Raw genomic sequence first — 27601 nt, forward strand, 5'->3', positions numbered from 1 at the left:
AGTAGTGGCTGACTCTTTCACAGCAACGACATCTCGTCTCGTTCTTATGGAAGTGACAGAATGGAACGTTTGATCCCGACTTACCTTTAAGTGGAATGGGCTGGCCGGGATGGGCGTGGAGTCGACGAGCACGTTGAGGCGGTGCTCGCCGACGGCGCGCGGCACGAACTCGGCGCGGAACACGCCGGCGCCCGCCGCCGCCACCGCCGCCGGCACCGACGCGCCGTTCGGACCTGCGCCCCCGCACCGCTCAGCTCAACGCCTCGCCCTAACTCCCTCTACCCCTCTCTGATCTACCCTCCTACCGTGTTAAGAGTTAGGGCGAAGCGGATGAGCTTTTTCGACAATGATTGTTACAATGTATTTATAACGGCATCAGGTTATTTAATGATGCTCGATTTAAATCTATACTTCATATATGGTTTATGGTTACTACGACCAAACTTTTAACTTTGGCTACTTATATTATATGTAATCTTAACGTATACTTTAAATATAATGTGTTAATCGAATTATGAAGCGGGTTAATCAATTAGTGATAATAATAAACACATATGTGGAGTTAAGAGGTGGTTGGACTTAGGTTGTTAGTACTGCAAAGCATCTTAAATTTCAGATTCTTTCCCCTCAGAGCGATATTTTCCTTATTTTCGTCAGAAGATGATCCAAATTTCAATTCGACTTATTTATTTTTCATTTATATTTAAACTGGCCTGCAAAAAGATAACGAAATACTAATAGTGTGACACCAGATATCTGACAAACCAATTCTAATTATAAGCCACACATTCTAACCACCTCTAATTTACTTTCTACTATTTAAATTAATTACATAGGGTGATTTCGTGAAACGGCAGCAAAATAGAACATGCGTAATATTTTGCGCGCTAGTAACAAGATGTTAGTTTCAAATAAGTAATCATGATTTAGAAACAGGTTTACTCAAAAAAGAGTAGAAACACTAGCCATAGCATTGGCGGTCAGTTACGGTTTCGGAAAAGATAGGCACAAATACCTCATGATTACTGGTGTTTAGTGTGCACTGTGGGGAGTGTAGTACTAACCCTCAACATTGACCTCTATCTGGTCGAGCGTGGCGCTGGGGTGGTGAAGTGTGAGCGCGGCGGGTTGGTGCAGCGGCGCGGGCCCGGGCAGCGTGACGCGCGCGCCGCCGCCGCTGCCCTCCGCCACCTCCACGATCAGCGGGCAGCCCGGCACCCGCATCTGCGCCGATCGATCACACAATGCCGGTTATTTTGCAAAACACGCCTTTATAACATCTGACATACAGATATTTTAAAGCAAGGATTTAATTGTAATGTAAGCACGGTTTTATCTTTGTGTGTGAATAATATCTATATTTTATCTAAGTTTTGCACGCGAGCAAAAAGCAAAAGTGACTAAAAGAGTTTAAAAGAAAAAAAATCTGTTGCGCAGTACTTATTGCTAATCAAGTTAATACGAACAACCTAAAAATTGTGTTTTATGCTTTCACAAATTTCGTATAGAAACCAAAGACACATGCCACCAGCTCGTGGCATGTCTGATGAATGACTATATTGGTGATATCCATTATTTTAGAATTTCTTCTTACATGCCCATTGTTTTATTGAAACGTAAATAAACAAGAATTACATCACAAGTGTATTATTACTTCACTCTGAACATGTTTTAGGACAATATCTATTGAATTGGGACATAACTTACATTTAGACTAACAAGTGAATAAATTACAATTGGGAATACTGCCATGTTTACACAAACATACCTTATTAAATGAAACGTTAACCACATGGTCACAAGCCTCGGTTGGAGTAAATGACACTGTAAATCTGGCATTGCCCTAAAACAAAAAAAATATATGATTCCAAATCAACACAGCTTTCATGGCATAGATTGTGCTAAAATAGATTTGAGTTTGTTTTGTTTTAAAAATAAACAAAACAATGTCACACATCAAATTACAAATGATTTGAATATTATTGGAATTTGTCATTAAGTTAATACAATAGGGTGAGAATATAGAAACATACTTGCGGGTGTACTTGAGTTGGTATGTTCAATCCTCGGGCGGCTACAGTGATCTCCAGGTTGCCCTCCCCGGCTTGTGCAGCATCCACAGCCAGCTGGACGGGGACTCCAACACGCGCTGATGACCCTCCGTTGACACTCACTAACTTGCCATCATAGGCTTTACAGATGAATGGGGTACCCTGTTAACAAAAATATTTTTCTACACTCGTGACCTAAATTGAATCTTTTACTCCATTGATTTGTCACTCTCTTTACACATGACAGGAGACCTCTGCCTGCAGTGGGATCTATGTAGGCTTAATTATCAACTATTTGTGGACGCAAAATTATCATAGGCTCATCTTACAAATAACTGGGGATCTGCCTCAAGGCGAAGGATATTTCTATTGAGGTAGCAAATGTTTTGGAAAGTACTTACAGGCACTGGCTGGTTATTGTAATGTGCAGTCAAGGTATGTGGGCCCACATGTCTCGGCGTGAAGCTCGCTAATAGTCCGGAGACTGCGTCACCAGTAAGGCGCACCGGCACTTCGGCTCGTGGGCCGCGGACCGTCACTATTAGCTCGCCCCCAGCCGAGCCTTCCACGCGCACAGAACATGATGCGACTTCGCCAACCGGGATCAGTTCTACAAAAGTAAGATTAGTATGAAAATGGATTCAAGAGGGAAGAAGACGAGTTTTCAAATTGTTCATGGTAGCCTATTTCTTTAATTACTACTATTCCACCAGGAAATTGCTCGCGGTTCAGAAATCATTTTATAACTTCGCGATTGAAGAGTAAAACTACGTGTTAGTTAGTTTTCACTCTTAAGTTTGTTAAGCATCTTACCTGGCTAATTTATAGAGTTTATACTGTACAACAACACGGCATGTCATTATTATTTAAACTGAACATCGATGCCCCTAAATTTATGAAATAGTCAATTGTTTAATTTAGCAAAGAAGAAATTACAATGTTATGTTAGAATTAAAAAGTTAAAATCGTTTCACACAAGCCCCCCTAATAAAAATTCGTGTAAAATGCATATACTCATCCTTGACTTCCTTATGACTTAGATAATGTATTGAAAAAGGATGGATATATGCTAGTTATTTCTCTTTTTGGTAGGTGGTCCCTGGTTTTGTGTTAGCTAGGGATGTTACTTTGTCGATTCAATTATCGATAAAATATGCACTTACTTACGTTCTCACCTTAAAAATAATATAAACGTTATATATATAAAAGTAACGAAAACATACAATATTGATATAAACATTTCATTTGGATTATTATGTGGCTTTTTGGCTATGAAAGTCATATATTCATACATTCTTGGCTAACCGTACCTACTGATTGCAAATAAATGGTTTGTTTATGTACTTACCTACATAAACGGTCACTTCTCTTCTCTTACCAAGTCCTAATATTACATTATCATACCTATATCTCTGATCATAGGTCTGTATGCCTCCCTTTTTCTGTAACGTGAATAAAAAGGACGGCATGTTGTCTATGACTATATTTCTATGATAGTGTAATATCGGCCTAAATAGTTTGTAAAAAATAGAAGATGGGAGATACGAGTATAAAACAAATAAATACATTCTTCTCTTCTCCTTACGCAAAGACCTAAGTAATTTAATTCGTGTAGCATCCCTCTATTAATTTCTAGTCCACCACTCAAGAATCTACTTATACTTACCTCAATAATATTTTCTCTATCAAATAGAAAATAAAACAAAACGGCAGTGTAGGTACTTTCATTTGGATTATTATGTGGCTTTTTGGCTATGAAAGTCATATATTCATACATTCTTGGCTAACCGTACCTACTGATTGCAAATAAATGGTTTGTTTATGTACTTACCTACATAAACGGTCACTTCTCTTCTCTTACCAAGTCCTAATATTACATTATCATACCTATATCTCTGATCATAGGTCTGTATGCCTCCCTTTTTCTGTAACGTGAATAAAAAGGACGGCATGTTGTCTATGACTATATTTCTATGATAGTGTAATATCGGCCTAAATAGTTTGTAAAAAATAGAAGATGGGAGATACGAGTATAAAACAAATAAATACATTCTTCTCTTCTCCTTACGCAAAGACCTAAGTAATTTAATTCGTGTAGCATCCCTCTATTAATTTCTAGTCCACCACTCAAGAATCTACTTATACTTACCTCAATAATATTTTCTCTATCAAATAGAAAATAAAACAAAACGGCAGTGTAGGTACCAAAATTTATTATTTCAATAGTTTCACCTATTTTTAGTTTCTTTTTAATAATGTTTGAGAATTTCTGGAAAACTAAAAAATACTATAAGTTTAATTCACTAGAAATGTTACATTACCATTTACCCAGTCTGTGATACCTGATCATCATTAATCATTTTTATGTCCTTTTCAATGCAATACAAGAATGTCAATAGAGTTAATGTCGGGACGTCGATAAAAATGACACATCACTAGTACAAAAACATAACCTAAAAACAGTTTGGAGAAACTTCAGAACAGAATTTAACATGGTAGTAGTTATTATATAAACTATGAAAAGATCGTATTTTATGCTTTGTTTAGATCCTACAAATAATAGTATCAATAACTGACCGAAATTCACTAATGAAACACAGCAGGTTCTTGGGAGTTTTCTTTTCTCCATGTACGTGAATTACAGTCCTTAATCACACAAGCCATAATCACACAAGGAACTTGAACACATCACAAATAAGAATTTAGCAGGATCATCAACTATCTATCAGGAATAAACACAATTAAATTAAAAATCGGCCAGACGACCGCCGAGATATTTGATCTAATATAATACGATTATGTACAATTGTCAAAGGTAGACACCTGGGGAGACATCTGGGGGCCTGCTCCATTTCAGCTTCTTGGCCTTCTTTTTGGTGGAGTCTTGGGAGTAAAGGAACCGCGAGCATCGCACCTTGAACTTCGTGTTTCCGGTCTTCTTCTTCGGAAATCTAAGAAATATATAAAGTTGAATTTGTAAAATAGCTAAATAACAAGAGAATCATAACAAAGAACAATAATCATTGATGGCGTTTTTAAGGTATGAATATTGATAGGTTATTATTGCAAGGTCGATAAAACACATCACATCACTATGCTAAAAAACATAACCTTTCCGAGTTTGAGAAAACTTCCAAAAAATATGCAAAAATCTATACAGAATTGAATAAGATTTGAATTGTATAAACTACTAATATGTACATTTATATTTCTTCAGGTCGTATCAATAAATATTATCAAAAACTCAAGAAACTTACCGATGAAATGATATAACCTCTTGCGTGTTTTGTTTTCTTCCTGAATGTGATTTGCAACACTTGATCACACAAGCCATAGTCAGAAATGAAACTTGGAACTATCACAAATATACACTGAGCTATTTTTTCCACGATCTATCAGAAATCCTCACAAAATAAATAAATATCGTCAAGACGACCATTGAAGTCGCGCTAAAAACTCGAACCAATATAATACGACTATGTACAGTTGTCAAAGATGGAGACCGAGTGTGAAATGACAAACGTATATTTAATTTTGCCGTATAATAAATGGACCCCAGGTCCGTTTTGACATCAGCATTTAGGGACAACCTTCGAGAAAACGAAAGAAGTTGTGGAATATTGTCTCATTCGCTCATATAAAAAAGGTAATATTGTGGTGTGAGTAAGATACATGTCACCGAGCTCTTATTTTAGCATGGCTTCCATGCTTTAGTTATACTTCCGTGATGTCAACATTATTCAGTGACGTCATCGCTGTCATACATTGGGGATACCAGTCAATTTTCAAAGTTACTACCAAATCTACTAATACCCATTTGAACATATTTTTTAATCATACAAATCTTTGATTTATTGGCATCAAAATAATAACATTATAATTATTTTCCAATTCTTTGAAATATATCGAAACCCTAGTTTGAATATAACACTAAAATAATAAAAGAAGTTATAAAGTAAGGTAATATACAGATAAAAATACTACTACTATGGTATAACCTCATTAACGCTGGCCACACGTGCGAGAGGGACACCAGCCCAAACAATGCCCTCTCATGTGGACCGTTTTCGCTAGTCTGATACGATCACCATTCTACCTCAGTGATAAGGTTCAATTTAGTATGGCAAAAAATGTGATTCCACAATCTAGTTTAATAATTCTAAATCTATGCGTCCACGATGCGCTAATGCGTCGCATAGTAAAGCTTGTTACACGCAATTCACTATGCAAATTATACCGCTACTAGATACGGCAGTGCATGTTATAATGTAATGCAGCAGAAAATTACTATTTCCACACTCGTTTACTGGACTCGGTTTTCTTGGACGGCGATGCGTTTAGCGTGGGTTTATTTTAGTATCAACCAATAAACTTGAACGCGCACATATTGATTTTTTTACGGTTGGCAGCATTGGTCACCTGTTTGCCCTATGGCGGGAAAATTTATAATTATTGGGATTTTTGGGAAATTAAGAAACATCTCTACAACTACATTTATGTAAGTGACAGAGTACCTATATTTATTGATTATCATTGTATTTAATTTGTACCTAAGTTATTTCTCTAAAATTATTACAGCTTAGATTTTGCGCTATTAGGTACCATAGTACCTAAGTTATTTCTCTAAAATTATTACAGCTTAGATTTTGCGCTATTAGGTACCATATGTATCTGCAAGTACATATTATGTATCAGGTATTTTACATGACTTTCATGTTACAAGCGTGATTTATCTCATATTTATCTATTAATATCACAATAATCCTTTTTCTACAGATCAATATAAAGAAAGATAATATTAATAAAATATTGCTTTAATTGTCCTAAATATACAATATTTTATACCTAAAATGTTGTCTTTGATACCATAATATAAACTTACCAATTTGTGACGTATCAATAGTGACTCTTTGAGCTGGTGCTACATTGAAAATAAACGGCGATGATGGCACTGGTTCCCCGTTGAATTTAATATCTACTCGGTGCGGCGTCGGTGTTTCGGGTCTCCAAAATACAAGGCAACGTCCACCACCGACAACCTGAAATAGGTTACGGTATGAAATATATAAGGAATTACGAAAGGGAATAGTTTATACACAGTAAAATTTAATCGGTAAACCGGAACCAATTTTTCTATAGGGCGATAAGTGAACTTTTTGCATTCATTGATATTAAAGAACATAAGTAATAGTGAAATAGGCAGCTTACCTGTACGTGGTTAGGCACTTCGCCTTCATTAATTGAAATTTCTAATTGCCCTTCGCCAGCAGCACTAGCGTCAACTGAAATAAAATTTATTCTATAACTTCCGATCAAGTCGGTAAAATGAAAATAAGAACGCATTCCCGATATACAAGGCTGAAATGATGTCATAAAAGGCCTTTGCCAAGACCAAAAAATCAAGTCTAAAAATGACGTACCTCTGAACTGTGATTGTTGGCCGACTACAGCATTCCCGATATCAGTGACCTTGATGAGACTAGCATCGTATACCTTCGCCACCAACGGACCAGCGGCCAACTTGTCTCCAGCAATAGCTACCTGTACAACACAAATTTAAGTTTTTTTTAAGTAGGTATAAATAAATAACATTTAGTGTTGTGTTTCTGCGGTTGAGTAGTAAGGCTGCCAGAGCTCAACGAGGGTGTGGTGTGCTGGTGACGGAAGGACCTACGTACGAAACTAATTTGTTCCGTCTATTGTCCTTTGAGTCGTCGGCAACCCGAACCTTCCTTAGAACTTGTAACTCCTTTTTACTTTGTACTTAACACAGCAAATGGGAGTGTGTCAGATTTCTAATGGGTTGGCAACGCGCATTTGACACTCCTTGAGTTGCAGGCGTCATAGGTTACGGTGACCGCTTTCCATCAGGCGGACCGTATGCTTGTTTGCCACCGACGTAGTATTAAAAAAAGCTAACATAAATTTAAGTTAAAAACAATTGCTGATAGATAATTTTCTTGTTGAAAACTAAGATATTATCTTCCGAAAGGTCCAAACAACCACCTATAAGTACTTAGCCGAGAATTGAACTCGGTCAAATGACACCGGAGATAAGTAGGTAAACAATCATAGGTATAACGTGGGTATAACTTCAAACTAGGTAAACAAAGTTTATTAAAGGGCCATCAAAGAATATATTTCATAATAAATACAGAAAGCCTTAAATCGTATGTCTGTTTTCATCCTGGATTTATAAGACAGTGAGTGAGATATTTCTACGTTGTATTTGTATTGCAAGATTTGCAAGTAATCAAGTATGTTTACATCAATAAGGTGAGTGCCGACTTCTTCGGGTGTGAACTCTATTCTGTACACGCCGGGGCGCTCCGAGACGTCCAGCACACGGGCGGTGACCGGCCGGCGCGACGGGGCAGTCACCGTCACCTCGACCTATATCAAAATAAATGTTTATTTTTAGTCAAGACAAGCAAACGATTCGCTTTGTTCGGTAAATTGCAAACTGACCACAAAGAGTTCTGAATGCTCTACAGTGTAACTCCTTGACACGTGCAAATCCCATTTACAGAGAATCCGATAATCGCATAGGATTGTGAAGGAGCCCACAGTGCTTATCTCCGAACGCACAGTTAGTTCCGTTTATTAAACGGTCGGTGTTGCCGTTGCGAACAATAGCATGTAATCGATGTGATCACTTACACGAAGGGATTCATCCACTATCATTCAGCCAGCGGCGCCGCTAGCCACGGAATTGTTTAATCAATCCCTGCAGTTAACCGGATAGCTTAGGTTTAACGGTTACTATTTACTTACATGTTTTCGGTCACTATGTGCAATATGCAAGTTGTGAGAGTCAAACTGAAATTATGAAAATGAAAATGAAATATTTAAATGAAAATGAAATATTTATTTTTCAAGTAGGCATATTACAATGCGCATATGAACGTCAAATAAAGCATGATTATTTAAACTTTTAAATATTATGTATGCCCGTGTGAGCGCTGGAGTATCGATGAAGAGGCCGTAGTGAGTTCAAGTCTCACCCAAGGCAGTATTTTTTCCACTTTTAAATTTACTGTTTCGGAGAAAATTGGACGGACGGACCGATAGAGGCACGAGTGATCATCTAAGGTTTTTGTATCGAGCTACGGAACTCTAAAAACAAATAAAAATTTGCACTGGAGCGCTGGAGTATCGATGAAGAGGCCGTAGTGAGTTCAAGTCTCACCCAAGGTAGTATTTTATCCACTTTTAAATTTACTGTTTCGGAGAAAATTGGACGGACGGACCGATAGAGGCACGAGTGATCATCTAAGGTTTTTGTATCGAGCTACGGAACTCTAAAAACAAATAAAAATTTGCAAGAGCACAGATTACCCAAACCATAAGATTTTTTTATGAGTGCAAGAGCAATAGATACACGGATAACAAAATTTCAGCAGTCTTCTTTTTTACGGCAGGCCATCTGCATTCGGTTTTACTCGACTGTCTTAATAGTGTGCTTTGTGGAACGGGGCACCTAATACTCAACTCAACGCCTAGTCGCTTACACGCTACGAGTCTGCAAAAGGCGAATGTACCTCGGTTTTGCTGAATGCGGCGGCTCCAGGCGAGGTGGAGATTTCAAATACAGCGGGGACTCTTGCGGGGATGAGTCTGGTGGGCTCGCCCCCGCCGCCGCCCGCTGGGCCGGCCATAACCTCTACTTTCCACGGGGACCCTGGAATTAAAATGTTAAAACTTTATAAATAATCCTTTAAACAAACATTACTTACAGTCTTGTTCAAACTGTTAAAGAAGCACGCGTTAATAAATACAACATCGACGAGTATATAATATATTTTTCCCCTCACTAGCTCGGAAACACGTGTTTTGTCCTTTAATACCAGTGAGTAAAACGCATTTTATCCACTAGTGAGTAAAGTAATTTGACCTTGAATAAAGTCAAATTAACTGCTTTAAAATTGATAAAAGTAGTTGAATCTAGTAATAAAGATGATTTACCACCTGTGAAACTACTGGAAGTAGTGATAAACGCAGTTTTTGCGTTGTAGTTTCCTCGATATAGTGAGGTGAGTTTTGTGTTACACTCGGGTGCAAATGTATTTTACTTCTCGTGTGTTAAAAAACTCGCAAGTTCAGGATTCTATTCTCGAACCACTCGCTTCGCTCGTGGTTCAACTATAGAACCCTTTCACTTGCTCGTTTTTCAATTCCACACTCGGCGTTAAAATACAACTTTGCCCCCTTGTATAACAAATAACTATAAATTGAGTAACTAGTACGCACTATTTGCTATTTTATTGTTTTTTGTAGATTTTTTCAAAGTTTCCGAGTAAAGTGACAGAATTGTAAGGATTCTGCCGGCGTATCATGCTGCCAATTTTATCACTTATCCACGTGGATAAGACATCTGTCACTCTCACACTGACATACTTGCTAAAGCGTGACGGATGCTTTATCCACGTGGATAGGATAAGTGATAAAATTGGCAGCATGATACGCCGGCTGTTCATTGTAAAAAACATATAGGTATTATACGCTATTTAACAAAATACATACGCCTGCTATTTAAAATTGCATATATGTAGGTAGTATGGGTACCCACGATCCATTGCACAACTTCGGTTTATACCAAATTACTCAATGATGTGTGTAGTCGGGGGACAAGGAAATTAAATTAGGAATTAGGATCTAGCTAGTACACTACTGAATAGCTTGTAATTATTGCTTGGACCATATCGATACGTTACCTATAGGGCAAGTAATCCAAGTTAATTAAAATATCGATGGCCAGTCCATCTAAGCCAAGATTAACTGGCATAGTCAAGATGTGCTTGCAATTAATTGACAATCGACGTAGGTAACAGAGCTACCTTGTGCGGCCCATAAATCATTTGTCTACGTCACTATCACACTAACTCCCGTAATAATTTTACTCTAAGAAACAGTAGATACCTACCTGTCTCAATAGATCTGCTAAATTATTACATTTATTACACTGGATATTTACCGTGGAGATTTAGCGTAATGTTTAACCTGATTATTACTCATTGAAATTAGTAGGAGAATAAGACTGTCACCAAGTAGTACTTCAAAAGCGCTGGAGTACTGACGAAGAAGCTGTAACTGCTGTAAATTCAAGTATCATCCGAGGCAGTATTTTTTCCACTATTATATTTATTCTGGGCTTAATAAGCATTTGATGCAGAAGATACTGCTTGTAAAACGGGTCAGTAATTTGAACACAAACGACTAATACGACTTTCTACCGTTTATTCGATGTTATTATCCGGCGTTTCACAGAAAATAATCTATTGATAGGGCACGTTAGTGTGCTTTACTGGTGTTGTATATTTATGTTGCAACAGCGATACAAGTTAGATTAGAAGAATGAGGTGTAACGGGTTTAGGAATATTTAGTGCGTGGAATCTAAATACGAACCTGTTACTGAGTTATTCAATTCATGTTACGTTGGGTCTTGTACAGCTAGATAGGCACTTTGTGTAGGCAAGGCAAGCATCTAATCTGTTTAGGTGAGTTTAGTATACACAATGACTCTTGACAGTTTGGAATCACTTTGTTTATGTTTCTAGCTTTCATATCGTAATAATTATGTAACTACGTACCTATTTGTTTTTACGTATTTGAGTTGATGTTGTTTGTGATTGTAGCCAATACATGTAATGCTGGTACATCATGTGGCTGTATTTGGCAAATACCTATGATTCATGGGTTATCCTTTTGTGCTGTATGTCAAAGGAAAGAGATGTAAGCGTAACTCGAATATGTTAGCCAAGTGAATGGGTACAAGATAAAAGCAAGGTAGGTCGATTGCAAAAGTCGTCATATTTTAGAAATTAATTGTTAATTAGGTAAACACCTTACGTTTCTCTCTGGTCGTTAATATGGATGTCATTTGAAGGCCGCGTATTCAAAGCAATTAATTCCCTAAATGCTCGTTTTGTTTTACAATAGTTAAATGTCAATCAGTTAAAGGGAAAGCCTGTTAAATACAAGGACAAATCATACAAGGCAAAGAACAAGTATTTAATATTTTAAATATTAAGTATTTCAAATGAGACAGTTATAATTACTAGTAAAAGTAGCCTTGGAGATGCTGATGCAAGTACAAGTAGGTAATTATCCAATGTAAAAATGATCTCTTTTATTCTATCATGATATTGATAAGGTCTAATTGGGGTGTTATTCAATTTTATATTTATAAACTTTTTAATAAACGTAATACTTATGATATTTCTTAGACCATTGTGATTTCTTATAGGGAGAAAATCACTCGCTATAATTATAAATGACTTTTTGATAGTTTATGTATTTACTATAACGTTAAGAGGTCAGGGGGCGTAACAACGTGGCTAGTTGAGCACGATGATAGTTACATAGACAGTTATAACGTAGATTAAGATTAGATATGCGCTGGGCCGAACAGGTTGGGCGTGAGCGCCGAGCCGCGCGCCGGGCCACCGCACCTGTCCGCTGCCCTGCCTTGCCTTGCCCGTTACCATCGCCGCCGCCTCGATACTCGGGGACTCGCAACGGTACCATACCAGCCAATTAATGGTTTGGATCGACCTAAAAGCTCATAATACTTACGGCAACGCACGAAATAATGTACACTTGTATAATTATTACACTTATACTTGTTATAAGTTATATTATAACTCATTTATATGCGTCCATACATTTCAAATGTCAAAAGACGACTGACATATCTATAAGGTCCTAATTTATTAGATGCAGATATTTTTACAGCTGATAGTACTCGGTCTCTGGAGTATATTAAACAGTGAAACATTATAGCTTTTACGATGTTTTTTTGGAGAAAACGGAAAAACAAATTTGCTACGTAAAACATCCTGTTTATGTGATTATTAAATGAAAACTCATTGAACAGATTCTAGTACCTCTTTTACGTACCACTTAACTGTAACTGGCCACTTCAATGTCATGTGCAGTTTTCCCGCCGAACCTTTACGACATTTACAATAAACAATTGTTGACATGACAGACAGTGTTATTGTGACATGTGATAATGCACATGATGATTTTTTTAGACGAAATTATAATTAATTTTTTTGTTAGGAAAATGAAATCAAAAAAGTTACATGAAAAGATTTCTTAATTTATATTTAAAGTTAATTATTTTAATGTAAAGTATCATGTGTTAAAATATCTGCAACTAATAAATTAGGACCTTATATATCTGAAAATTAGTTACAAATTTCAGTACGAGAAAATTGAAACGCGACACCATACATTTGTATCTTTCATTATTATAATTCAATTTAAAATGGATCCAGCCAGTTTGGGCCCAAACAGTATAACGAGAGACCGAGACCTTATCGATCGATCATCATAGAAGCATGTTTTTATGACGCACCCTTGTAAAGTGTACGTTTTCGTTTAAAATTTTATTAGACAATAAAAGTAAAGCACGTCCTTCATTTCGAACAAAAATATTAACGGGAAAGATAAATTATATGTATTATGCATAGGTATATAATAGGAGCGTTCCTGTCTACTTTGTAATTAGTACGTGGAAATTTAATTATTGGAATAAATAAAACTAAAGTAGTCTCGATTTAGTCTCGATAAATTCCTACATAAGTAAGTCATCATCATAAGGTCCACTTAATCTTATCATAGAGGATTACGTTTTTTCTATGGTTTTAATTGACCAATATGGATTGAATTGATTGTTTTGATACAGTTACATAAAAGATTTACAAATTTTAATCGGTACCATCGGTTATATAAAGGCACATCCAACTTTCGATTCCGTAACTTTACCAAGAAAGTGAGTAAACTGAGCGTCTGTGCTCGAGGAAGTATTATAGTAAAGATTTTTTATAATATTATTAACGAAATAAAAGTAGCCAATTCGTGATACTCAGAGTATATACATATTTAAGATGTGTATGTATTATGTATGTATATTATGAAAAATAAGTATACTCGTATTAAAAACATTGTTAAAGTAAAGTATGGTTCGTTTGCATGTAGCCATACCACGTTATCGCAAATCCTCAATGTATCGCCAAGAAATATTTATTTATCGCGAATGCCTGCGTCTCAGCTCCTGAAATCATTTACCTACCTACTAAGAAATGAAAAGTTTGACAGAGATGAGTTTGACCGCAGTCATATAATTTGAGAACGACCCAGGTTCGGTCATAGAATAGTCGGAACTTGATAAATATTAACCGCATTCTTCACTAACACGCCAATCAAAAACCAGTTATGCCATAATACATATTACCTATCTACATGCTTAGAGGTATCGGTATCGTAATGTACCTAATCAAGAATCATATCATATATTTGTAACTTTCTTGTGTGTATGCATTTAAAAGCGTATTTTTATATCTTAAGAATGTCGAGAAAACCGTGTCAAAGGCAGATTCTATTGCATCGATACATACAGTGAAACCTGGTTAAGTGGGACCTGGATAAGTGAGAAACCTCTTTAGCTGGGACCTAAGGTGCGGTCCCGACACTTTCGCACCGATTTACCTCTGTTAGTGAGACAAAACAGACCTCTATAACTGAGATTAGCCTTTTCGATTTTTTAGTCACATTTCCCTCTATTAGTGAGACAGAGTGTGTATTTTACCTCTGTTACTGAGACTATATTTAAAATGTATATTCACTTAATTGTTTGTTAAGAATTTTATAGAAATTTACCTCTGTATCTGAGATACAGTCAATCTATGACCTCTGTAACTTGGATTTTATCGAAAATCTATTTCCATATTTTTAATAATTCTTAGCCCATCTGTAAATTACGCGATTGATTCTTTGTGTTTAGGTGAGTTTAAGGGTTTTTTTGGTTATTTTAAGTAATTAAAACTAAAATTTCGATTTGTAACATAAATATTATTTAAAAAAATATAACTTTCATAATATGTATAAAATTTCTATTACACAATGACATTAAAGTCTTATATATTATTTAAAGACAAGGCTTATTTACCTTTTCGTTTAGCATGCAACTAATAATAACTATATAAAAACACCTTATCACCTCTATAACTGACACATCCCCCTATTCTGGCCTCTATTAGTGATACCCTCTGTAAGTGAGACAAACTTTGTATTATACCTATCTAACTGAGACCCTGAATAAGTGGAATACCTCTTTAAGTGAGATAAATTTTGTCGTCCCTTGAAGTCTCACTTATCCAGGTTTCACTGTATTAGCCTAGGTAGTTATAAATATTACCGAGGTTTATAAACTGTATTATTATTTTTCAGTCCAGATGCCCGCACCAGTGCGTAAAGTGGTTCATTTCTTGTCTGGTCGAAATTTCAAGAGGGCCATCTGTAGGTACTGAAAATTGTCGTACAGTCAAGTGCAAAAATACGTAACGAAATAATCGTCTCATAAATATGGTACTACGCTCTTATTACACCGGACTAAGATGCTATAGGCGAATGTGTACACCCATATTTTTACACTTGACTGTACAATACTCGTGCGTGTCTTCAGCCGATTTAATTTAAACACTCCCTTTTGTCGTGTTTTAATTTTCGCCACTCGTTTCGAACTTCCTCTTTTTCGCACTTGTATCGTAAATAATGTACTATTGAACGAAATCCTCGAGGGTAGTGGACTATCAATTTTTTATAAGCACTGAAGGGAATATCAGTTGACCTAAAGGAAAATCTACGGTCTACTCTACTCTATGTACATGCAAAAAAAATATTCGTTGTAATAATTAGTCCGTTTTCACATTATCCGTTCCAATATCGGATGTCGGAACTCTGAAGGAGTTCAAAAGCAAAAATCCAAGATGGCGCCTGTAATGTATGGGATATCGGTCCGACATCCGATATCGGATCGGATAATGTGAAAACGCACTAAACGCTCATCAATAATACATATGTATTATCAAAACAATCATCCACTTGAATTTTAATTAAGAAACGATTGACATTGTACGCTCAGACGGACATGACGGTTTTTTTTTTGTTTTTCAGACGCTTAGTTGAATAGTGATTATCTGATTATTATAGAACGGTGTTACAATCAAGTTTTGCACCGACTCGACTTCAAGCACATTAGTTAGAAATTTAATATAGCATATATACTTGATCTGTTATTTTTCTCTTTTATATTACGGTTTTACGGTTGAATATTCAGACAGCACGTTTCTTTATGCATAACAAGCTACGTACCTAAGTATGTTGTATTCAGTGCCAGAGATATTAAGAAAACTCCCACTGTTTTTAAATTGCCTACCTAAACCCTGCAGTGGGAGTAGAATTGTTTAGAAACAGTTTGTATTTTGCAGAGTCTGCAATTTATGTGTAGGCAGTATAAATGGGTAATAAGAGCGACTAGGAAGTGCAAGCCAGACGATATTATTTCTTTCCATTATTCCTTGAAATAGACGGCATTATTAGTGCAAGAAGCGGCTCGGAAAAGGAATCCTTTGCATATATGTACTATTTTTAATCTTAAACTATGGATTTGTTAGGAAGATAACTGATATTGCTATGAGCCATTTTTCTTTGATAAATATTAACGTAGTTTTTCATTGTGAGACCCAAGTCCATTCCGGACGACGAACCCACGGTAACGAGTGACAAAAGATGTCGATCCGCCCATATACAAATTAATTAATTAAGGTACATACCAATCAATCGGCTTAGTTACAATAGCTTCATTTAATTGTAAAATATCAGACAATGGGTCCTTTATAACGCAAGAGTCAGGAGTTTCCGATTGCCTAATGCCGGCGTGGAGGGCGGATGTCACGAGTGGGACGACTGTTTGTCCACTACGTCGTCTCTTCAGCGCTCGCTAGTGTAAATAGGACAAGCTATAGACTCTCCAATTGTAAGCTTTTGAAACATAGACCAAGGCTCTTCAAATAAGTTATTTTGATTTTAGACATTTTAATAGTCCTGTAGGTCACGCTCAAACAATTAAGTAACTACGCATCTACTTAGGTGCAAAAGTACCGCACGACGTGATATAATATATGATAAAAACTATAAAAAGCCGACCATGCTGCCACCGCTAGGTGGCGTATTAGTTAGTCGTGACCAACGTGACTCATCCTAAAGGCTTGCAGATAGGTATTCAGCAGCTAAGAGCCGAGCTTAGACTGCTAGACCGCGCGGTTACTAAATGGTTAATAATACTTAGTAGATGTAGATACCTATTCTATCTACTTAATTAATATTTAACATACATGTACATTATATAACCAATTTTTTAATTTTTCACTAAATTTAAAAATCTCCGACTATTTTAGGCTACAGGATTTATTTGCCTTTCTAAAACGTATGGTGTACTTATATGTTGTCCACGAAGAAGGAAGTACCGGGTTAAATAATATAAAATTATAATGGACGGTGATGCCATAATGGACAAAAAAACACAAATCTTTAAAAATAAGTATCTAAAATTAGTTTCTAAAAACTGACAGCATTGTACCATAAACAAGAGTCATAGAGCTGCTTAATTTTGAAGTTTCAGTTAATTCGGTTATTTCTGAAGGATTTGGCGGCATGATAAAAGGTCATCAGTTTACTGAAAAAAATATCAAGACGAATTCTTAGTAATTTTGCTAAGAGAGTTGAGTTCATGTATAAAATAATAAAAAAATTATACTCGGTGTAAACTTGAATGAGTTTTACTTACTGCATTAACCATGAGGTAAGGTATAAAACATACTAGTTTGTTACTCCAAAGATATAAAGAAATAGTGTTATTTTGCGAGTATCCATAACCGGAACGGAAAAACTGCATACCTCCTATGATGGACAAGGAACAATTTACTAAACCAAAATTTACAAGAAACAATCCTATGTTAAAATAACCCAAACTAATTTTATTTGGGGTATATAAAATTGACTCATTGAGTATCAGTTGGCTTTAAATGTAAAAAACTTATTTAACTGTCCATAAGGGGGGATCCATTACTGGAGAACTGCCATACATGACTGGAGAAAAAACACCTCGTTTTAATTTGTTAACCATGAGGAAACCAATAGAAATTCTATTCTGAAATACGCTGAAATGTAAAAGAAGGATAGGACATTCAAGATTTAATACGCTTAGCTGTAGAATTTTTACATATATCTGAAATATCAAAAATAGGCAAAAAAAAAATCTTTAACTGTCCACGATTGGGTCCGTTCCCTTAAAGATTTTCTAGACTCGACGACAGGAATGGTACAATTATAAAAAACCATGAAAAATAACGATTGTTTTCTGCTAAATGGCAATTTTTAGGGTTCCGTACCAAAATGGTACAACAGGAACCCTTATGGTGCGACTCTGTCCGTCGGTCACATTACTAAATATTTATATAACTACTAATGCTATCAACTTGAAATTTGGAATAGTTGTGAACATTGTAAATCTCTACGTAAATGTACCCCCCCCCCCCTCCCTTATCTCCAAAGTTTACCAACGAAAAATTATGAAAATTTTAGGATATATTGGTTTTATGCTAAATATTACATGAAAAAGAAAATCGTGTTAGTATCTTGTAAACTTTTTTTTTATTCACAAAAAACTTTTCAGATTTTTACTTTCAATTTAACCACCCTTGCGGATGTATAAAGTAATTCAAATGAATACAAGATGTTACGTAAATCATCTTCTTTCAAATAGAGAAAAAACTGTATAAATCGGTTAACATTATAAACAATTATCCCTGAAAAACATACTATACAGGTCGAACAAATTAGTCAGCGAATTCACCGAGAGACGGCGCTATACACAAGTCTTCTAATCAAGTCGTCATTAGAGTTATATGCGAAACATGAGATTATCTTAACTAGGTACTTTGAAATAAGTTTGTACGGAACCCTCGGTGGGCGAGTCCGACTCGCACTTGGCCGGTTTTTATTGTTAATTTCACGAAATATAAAAAAATAAAACCGAATACCAAAAATGGCATATTATTAAAATTCGAAAATATAGAAAACATAATTTTTAAGAAAAAAAAACCGTCGCCTTTTGGGTTCTGGTGAAAGCTACTTGCGAATGTTGGATTATGTAGAAATGTGTAAGTATTTTTTAAAACTGCTTTTACCTAATGCTTTAATTATTAGATGGCAACACAAATGAATATACGTATAACGTTAAGGTTTGAGGAGTTTCCTCAATTCCTCATGAATCCGATTATATTATAAGAAATCGAAGCTTGACAAACATTGACTTCAAAACATATGCTTAACAAACATAACTAAATAAATGTCACTGTTCTGAACTTAAATGCATGTTTTTCTTACAAAAATACCAAAGTCACTATGAGTGTGCCGTTCAGGTTTGAGGAGTTTGGTTCTGGCCATCATCAGCAGTTCCACTGCACCAAATGTCACTGTTCTGGACGAAAGTGCATGCTGTTCTTATAAAAATACCAAAGTCACTATAAGCGTGCCGTTCAGATTTGAGGAGTTCAGTTCTGACCATCATCAGAAATTCCACTGCACCAAATGTCACTGTTCTGGACGAAAGTGCATGCTGTTCTTATAAAAATGGCAAAGTCACTATAAGCGTGCCGTTCAGATTTGAGGAGTTTGGTTCTGTCCATCATCAGCAGTTCCACTGCACCAAATGTCAGTGTTCTGGACCAAAGTGCATGCTGTTCTTATAAAAATACCAAAGTCACTATAAGCGTGCCGTTCAGATTTGAGGAGTTCGGTTCTGACCATCATCAGAAATTCCACTGCACCAAATGTCACTGTTCTGGACGAAAGTGCATGCTGTTCGTATAAAAATACCAAAGTCACTATAAGCGTGCCGTTCAGATTTGAAGAGTTCCGTTCTGGCCATCATCAGTAGTTCCACTGCACCAAATGTCACTGTTCCGTACCTGAGTTCCCTCGATTTCTCCAGGATCCCATCATCAGAACTGGGTTCTGAGAAAAATGGGACCAATCTGTATGCATATACATTCAATCAAAAAAAAAATTTTCAAAATCGGTCCAGTAACGACGGAGATATCGAGGAACAAACATAAAAAAAAAAAAAAAAAAAAAACATACAGACGACTTGATAACCGTCCTTCTTGAGATATGAGGCGACGGTTAAAAATAAATCGGATGACGGAATGTTCATCGAAATTGCACCGGGCGATTTTTGCATTTCATGATTGGTTCAATCTGAATTTACTATGAACTTGATCTGCAGGCGGTGAGGTTATAGACGAAGAGCTTGGGTCGAATGATAAGAATACAATTTACAGTTAATGATGTTAATGTCAGTAGTTATAGGCGCATAGCAGTGGTTTATTGGAGAAGGTCAAGTCTCGAGTTATTTTATTAAGCTCTAACCTTACCTTTAACGACAAACGAGGCGCGCAAAAATGCATTATCAGCATAATTATGACGATGAGTGGGATATTTATTTCATTAACAGGTTATGTAACTCGCGGTAAGTGAGGCTAGTAACAAGAAGAGTTAATAGAAAAATATTTCTTTGTTAACTAAGTAGAGAAATAATAACATGCAAGTAGGTTCAGTAAATCAGTGCTAACATGTACAGTCACCATCAGATATATCTAAGCGGCCGGGGCGTGCAAAAATATCTGAACACGCCTTATCGCCTTGACAATAGAGGTGTGTTCAGATATTTGTGAGCACCTTGACCGCTCCGATATTTCTAATGGCGACTGTACCTATAAATACTAACTAGGTAACAGGCGTATTTTATATGCAATTAACTGCTGTTTTTAATTTGCTGGCTTAGGTAACGCAGGTAAATAATTGTGATTATAAAACGGGTACATTAAATATAAGAAAAATAGTACTAAGTAACATATAAAATAAGAGTACCGACCAAGCGCGGAATTGCAGAATATTGGCAAATTAAAACCCGTTTTTTCTCCGGTGTTTCGAAAGCTGACGCACTGCAGCATTCAACTCGTTCTCGCAAGGTGTGCTTGCTGCCGACTTATGGGACGTCTGTTGCTATATGCAGTATTTAAAATGACTGATGTAGTGCAAGTAGGTAATTTTATACAAGTTCGTCATTTACAAAGAGTGATATGGCCAAACGAAAGGTAATTGAAAACTGCGACATGACTAGTCAAACAAAACACACGTCGTAACTTCTGTGATGCATCACTAAGCTTTAAGTTATTTTCTCAAATATCCAATGTCTTCCAAATATGTACTTATATTATTTAATTGATACGTGCGTGAGCGTACAGTTGTACACTTGCCTTAAATAGTGCCTGTTTACTAATTGATTAGTGTTTAATTGTTTATGTTTGGTATGCAGTTATTCATTTGTTACTCAATGCAATTACTATCTCGGACGATCGATTCATACGCGTAGAGTATTGAGTAAATTGAGTATTAATGAAATTTATTATCAAAGTAAATTTTGTAGTAATTTAGTGCATTTATCGACGCATCGTAGAATTCAAACTTTTAGAACAGTGTTAAATACAATGATTAAATATCAACCATCTGCTAGTAATTGTCAATTGTATAATTAATTAAAAAATAATGTCCATATTTTGACAACGCCTGCATTTAATTAAAATAATATTAACAATACAAAAAACTATTTTTTAATAATACCTATCCAACCATACTGTTTAAAGTACCTACAAATACATACTTTTAATATAAATAGCATATCACAGATACTTATATACCCAAACAAATGTTGACAGATTAAAACACGATGTAAAATAAAATATTGTCGTCCTGACATTTAAAAACCTCCAATATATGTATTATGTACCTACTTAATAACTTTTTATTACACGGCACAGCCTTTAAAATACAAAATTTTTAACTACCCCTGTATGTAAGTTAATAATCTGTAAAGGTGTTTACTGTATTTTCCGTACACGTTTAAGATAAAATTGCGTTAGTTTGTCGGAATAAAAAGATTTCACATTTTCCTCAAAGAGGGATTACGAGGGTGATATTATAACGGAGATTGAAATTTTAAAATCTTGCTCTATAATAGAAGCCATTCAGGCGACGTTGTTCTTGAAACCATTTATTTACGATACAAGTGTTTTAGGAAAAGTACCTATTTTCATGGAATGGTAACTTTAGATTCTACTCGTAGCTAAAGCTAATTATGTAACAAAATAATTTAACAATCAATAAGATGGCATAGATAAATTCGCACACATTCAGCAGGCCTCCGTGGCGCCATTGAGAGCAGTTAATAACACATAAGTGGAATGAGACAATTTAATACTAGCAGCAACATATTTAGAAGTTACTAAGACCAAGGTTTCATTTTTACATCCATTGACCACACGCTCAAGTTTCCATTTTTAAAACCAATTTAGGAGTATTTAGTACGCTAGAATATTTATTATTAGGTTGAACAACTTTGCCCCCAACCACTAGGTATTGATACATTTAAATATTTTTATTTTATAATAACTTTATATGGTTTTACCGATCTTTTGGTTATTTCCCTACTGAATTAGGGGCTGAGAACAAACCTTGCAAAATATCCTTACACCTCACCTTCTATAATCACCTCACCACAAACAGCAGATAAGGTCAATAACTACTCAGCAAATAGAATGAAAATATATTAAAAAAATTGTAGTGTCAAAATATTAAACCACTGAACAACGTCGTCAGGTTTCTTTCAAAGCAAACTGCGGGATGCATATCCTCGTACTGTACATGTCGTCAAAGCATGTAGGTATTCGTACTTGAGACTGATTTTGTCACACTCCTATCTGTACATTCTAAATTGCTCCGAAAGGTCAGCTACTTATTATACTTACTTATACATTGTTATACTTACTAACATCTTGGCAATTTACCAATTGCTGATAAGTGCTAATAACTTTCAACATAGCCTTCGCGTTTATTTGAAATTAATAGGCAGAGAGCGACTACTTAGCTTTTATACTTTACCAAATGTCACTTTCCGGGAGAATTAAAAAAACAGCATAAGAATATATTGTTTTGAAAAACGAATATTGTGAAAATTGAAATCGAGATATCAAGTGCACAGCATTTTTATAGTGTTTCAGTCACAATTCAAAATAGGCTCACTCCGCGATTCTATTCTAGTACATGCTGGCCCGCGAGCCTAATCAGGGGTGGCACGTTCTCACGGAATGCACGTTCGTACTTTCCGTTGTTACTTTACGTCGCAAATACTTTTTAAGGTTCATATGCGTGTGGAATGGCTAATAATGCTTAGTTAAGAAGCCATCATGAATAAAATAGTACAATCTTACAAAGATCTACTATTGATTATCCCACGGAAAAGTTCAATAATGCTTGCGATGTTGGGACTTAAACAAAAATATATGAATACTGTATATATACCTAGAGAGTACCCAAAACTTGACTATAATAGTATAACATTTTATCTGATTATTAATTCGTTTTAATCCATATTAGGCAACCCTATCGTCCGACCCTGCGCACGTGCGGCTCGTTTCTTTGTTAGAATTTTGTAGGCATTTAAAAAGGCGGCATTTTGTGAACATCAAAGCAGTGGGCCTTCTGTACTTGTACTATTATATATTCTGTGGTCCCGCAGAGAGCCCTTGACTCTGCCCCAGCGCGCCGGGCGAGAGCATCCATGGCAGCTCATCCACTTGTGAATAAGATATATAAAATATACCTATCTGTGCATGCGTGTCTCATGGTATTCCGTCATATTACATAACGAGAAAGTATTCGTGTTGTAACTAAGTAAATACCATTTTGGCTATTTCCGTTCGAAATGAATTCGCTTAGGTGCTTTCACTGCTTTATTTTATAAAAGATAAAACAGAGACATAAATAATGCACGCGTTATTACCAGTCCGTGTTACTCAATAGATGTATGTAATATACATAGTATAATCAAACTAAACTGATACTTATTAATATTGCACGAGCTTCGTAACTAATTACGCAAATTTCGCAATCTAAAATAAGTACATTGCAATCTCTAATAGCATTCTCATTATCGGTATTGGTCGAAATTACTTCATAGAATATTCCTACAGTCAAGATTAAATTGGATGCTTCAGTGAATACGAGGGAGCAGTGCTTAAAACCATACATATAATTATGCCTAAAACGTTGCATAGTTATTTAAGTCACAGATTAACCTCATTTTGTAGCACTTCTTTTCTATGGCCTTTTTAGTCACCAGTCAGGCAGTCACGCAACATTAGAACTACCTATCGAACGATATAATAAAATAAGATCTTATATCCGTTATCAGGAAATCAAGGGACGTTAGTCATTAGCAAGTGGGATTAAAGGAGATTTTCGTTCGGTACGGTTTTGTTGGGGTGGGTGTGCGTGAGCGCTGCCCTTATGTGCAAAAGAGTTCAACGCACGTCTGCGCTTTGTTTGAGCGCACTCGCGCGCGACTATACCCTAACATCTAGGATAGCCAAGGGAAACTTACCTTTCATTCTCATATTTTTAAATTAAACTTCTAACTAACTAGGTTTGATGTGAAATCAACAGAATATCCGTTACTTTAATAACTTTAGAACATTTTATGTGTAGAGGTATTAGCACCTAACATCGTTCGAAAAGCTTAACTTGTATGCGATAGCAACTATAAAAGGCAAGGCAAAGGTTATGACGTGTCGCACCCACACTCGGGTATGATGAATACCAAACGAATTTAACAAGGTAATATAATGCAAAACACTCACTTATCGAGGGCGTTCGGACCTCCGGAAAAACGGATACAGGCTCCCTTCCCAGCGAAAATCTAGTCCAATGCCCTACTGTGCTGCCGTCAAAAAAGAAATCACAACAATAACACTCACTACACTATAAAGTTTTTTATTCAGCTCCCAGTGGAAAATTGACGCATATAACAGCTCAACTGTTCTTAAGTGGAGGTGAAAAGAGCAGAGAGGCACTAAGTGTTACGTCTTGTTTAATGTGAATTAGCACGTACACGGTAGATAATGCGACGGTATGGCATTTTGGTGGCGAGAAGGCATCGCCTCGTTCGAACGCGAGCCCGACCTGATGTGCGGTGCGCACTGGCAGGCGACGGCTCGCCCGCGCCCAGCGTCGTGACGTCACTATGGTATTCAAAATGGCGGCATGGAATTCGAGAACCTAGGTGTACCGACAGTAAAACAATCGATAGTTTGACACGTATCCGTTCTATAAGAATTTGGTTTTGTAAATAGAAAAGATGATTAGGTGTATGTGCGGATGTATTCACTTAGAAATAATCAGCATCTAAGACTATGTATCGTGATTACTGACTTATCTATTTGTTTTATTTGTATTTTAGTAAACTTGTATCTACGCGTTCCGAAACTTATGGCAAGTTAGGCTATTAAGTACCTACGTACATCTTTAACCATCCCCGGTTGTTACCCATGATAAAATGTATTTACTCAATAGCAAAGTAACCATAAGTAACATAATATAACAACAGGTACAAATAAGGTGCACACAAAAAAAGGGCCACAAGAAGAATAAGGTGCATCATTTTTTTACGGTAAGATTTTTACCCACTTAGTACAATGCCCCTTTCACTAACATAAAATGAGACGGCGAGATGTTAATGTTCATTCATCCGGTCTACGAATGAACAAGACAGATGTACCTAGTTGTTTTACTATACGCATGAAAATGTTGATTAAAACGAAACAATATTTTTAGCGGAACAATTTAACATGTTCGTTCGGATAGTTACGTAGGTATTTATCCAAAACTAATAAATAATATATGTGGTTGCCGCGTTAGTAGCGATTTTTCTTAGTTGAGATGAAACGATTTCGCGTGAGCGCAGGCACGCCTACGTCGAAATGAGGTGACCTCATAATTATACAGCAACGCAAGCCTTCGACGGAGTTAGTTACGGTTCACGATTCAGTTCAAAGTGTTCAAACACTGGAAGTATCTATACAATATCGCTTCGTCACCGATTCTTAGTCGTAAAAGTCTAACTTATATGTAGAAGATAAGTTTGCAAATTGGGGTCGTACTAATAAGTAGTGTAATCACTCGCTTGCATATAGACAGACCTTTAGCTACCTTACCGTGATCTTATACACGATGTTACACGTTATTCACACATTTATTTTCTGCAGCCAAAACTAAAATTAATATAACTTATTTTTATTTAAATCACTTTTTATTAAATTGTTAGGGTTTACTGCATATAAAAACTATTTACTGCGTTGGTGTAACTGAATATTATTTTTCTACTTTAATACACATAATATGTATTATATATGTATATGTAACAGCGACTTTCTTCAGAATTTTATCAACCACAGGAAGTTAATATTTTTTCATCATCAGCACGGGAAGCATGGTCGCGCGATAAATGATAAAACATCTGGCCGTCCCTATCGCACTTACTAATAGTGCGATAGGGACGGTCTGATATTTTATCGTCTATCGCGTGACCATGCTTCCCGTGCAGAGAGTTAGTATTCAGGATCGCAATTTTGAGATTCAACAAGTAGATCAACAGACACACCTAAAAAAACTGCCAAAAAATTACCTTCAGAGTTGTAGGTTGTAGGTAACAGTAATGTTCATTATATAGGGTAGGTAGTTATTTACATTCTGTCCGCCCGAGAAACACTCAAATACCTAGAGTGGTCGTCTGAGTCTGAGACACGAGCAACAGTGAACGGAGGATAAGAGGTCTATTCTATCTACCCTTAAGTAGCTCAGCAATCCAAAGTGGTTTTGGCCTCCGATCCAAGTACATACACAGCAATATGTACACAATCTTCCGCTAGTTATCATTTCGCCGTTTCAACAGCATCGTCCCGGCTATTCTGCATAGTACCAATATACTTATGTATGTATTTTAGCGCTAGAAAGGGTAGTATCCTCATCAGTTCTTACTACTTGGTCAAGCCAGTGTTTGTCGATGTTTTTTACCTAGTCGATAATATTTGGCGGAGCCCATCAAGCTGGCTCTGAAACCGTAAAAGAAGACGGGAGAAGCCCCTCTGGAAGCTAGCCAGCTTCCGTCTGATACATCCGAGACGAAGAAATGACAAGTGAGACAAAAGGGAGGGTGTATTTTAAATGCAGTCACATATCCTCACACCTAATATTTATTACACACCAAGTATAGTATTTATCTACCCAACGCTGACTTTACGATGCCTTGTATTCGGGTCGGCTCCAAATTTCCCGTCTTTCCTACTATCCTGACTGAAAACCCTACACTCCCAACCCTATCTACTGGGTGCTCTGGTGTCTTGGACAGGCTGCGGGGGCCTACGGCGGGGCAGCAGGGGTTGCTGCGCAATGAGCCAGTTTGCAAACGTACTCTGTCTGATTCTGCGTTCGAGTCTTAGTCGGTGAGATGTGACGCAGACATATCCAACGACTCGCTGCCTCTTAGGCTCAATCATCAGAGTCACGTGAGCCTACAGCGCTATTGCGTATCAAAATCTCCTCCCCCTGTAGTCTCCCCTTCCTAGTCCTTGCAGCAGGATCTGCTGGCTGGAGTTACCCCCTGAATCTGAATCTGAATCTGAATAGTCGATAATATTTGGCGGAGCCTCATTATGCTCAATTATAACGTTTTTACTCTTAGGAAAGCCAGATTTGCCAGAAAGGCCAGTAAGTCAGAAAATTACCATTCTGACACCAGTAGCTT

General features: G+C 36.5%; 1 protein-coding gene across 1 annotated transcript in view; it reads right to left on the reverse strand.

Annotated features, from left to right (window-relative positions):
• The window catches only part of LOC125240553 (filamin-C-like), a 94436-nt gene that overhangs the window by 19559 nt on the left and 47276 nt on the right, over positions 1 to 27601 (reverse strand). Inside the window, 10 exon segments of the mRNA XM_048148483.1 lie at positions 85 to 233; positions 1065 to 1224; positions 1769 to 1843; positions 2034 to 2213; positions 2453 to 2661; positions 6934 to 7090; positions 7260 to 7333; positions 7472 to 7592; positions 8319 to 8444; positions 9593 to 9732. Coding sequence (XP_048004440.1) covers positions 85 to 233; positions 1065 to 1224; positions 1769 to 1843; positions 2034 to 2213; positions 2453 to 2661; positions 6934 to 7090; positions 7260 to 7333; positions 7472 to 7592; positions 8319 to 8444; positions 9593 to 9732 — 1391 coding nt within the window.

This window comes from Leguminivora glycinivorella, chromosome Z (genome assembly GCF_023078275.1).
Source record: "Leguminivora glycinivorella isolate SPB_JAAS2020 chromosome Z, LegGlyc_1.1, whole genome shotgun sequence".
In the NCBI taxonomy this organism is placed as follows: domain Eukaryota; kingdom Metazoa; phylum Arthropoda; class Insecta; order Lepidoptera; family Tortricidae; genus Leguminivora; species Leguminivora glycinivorella.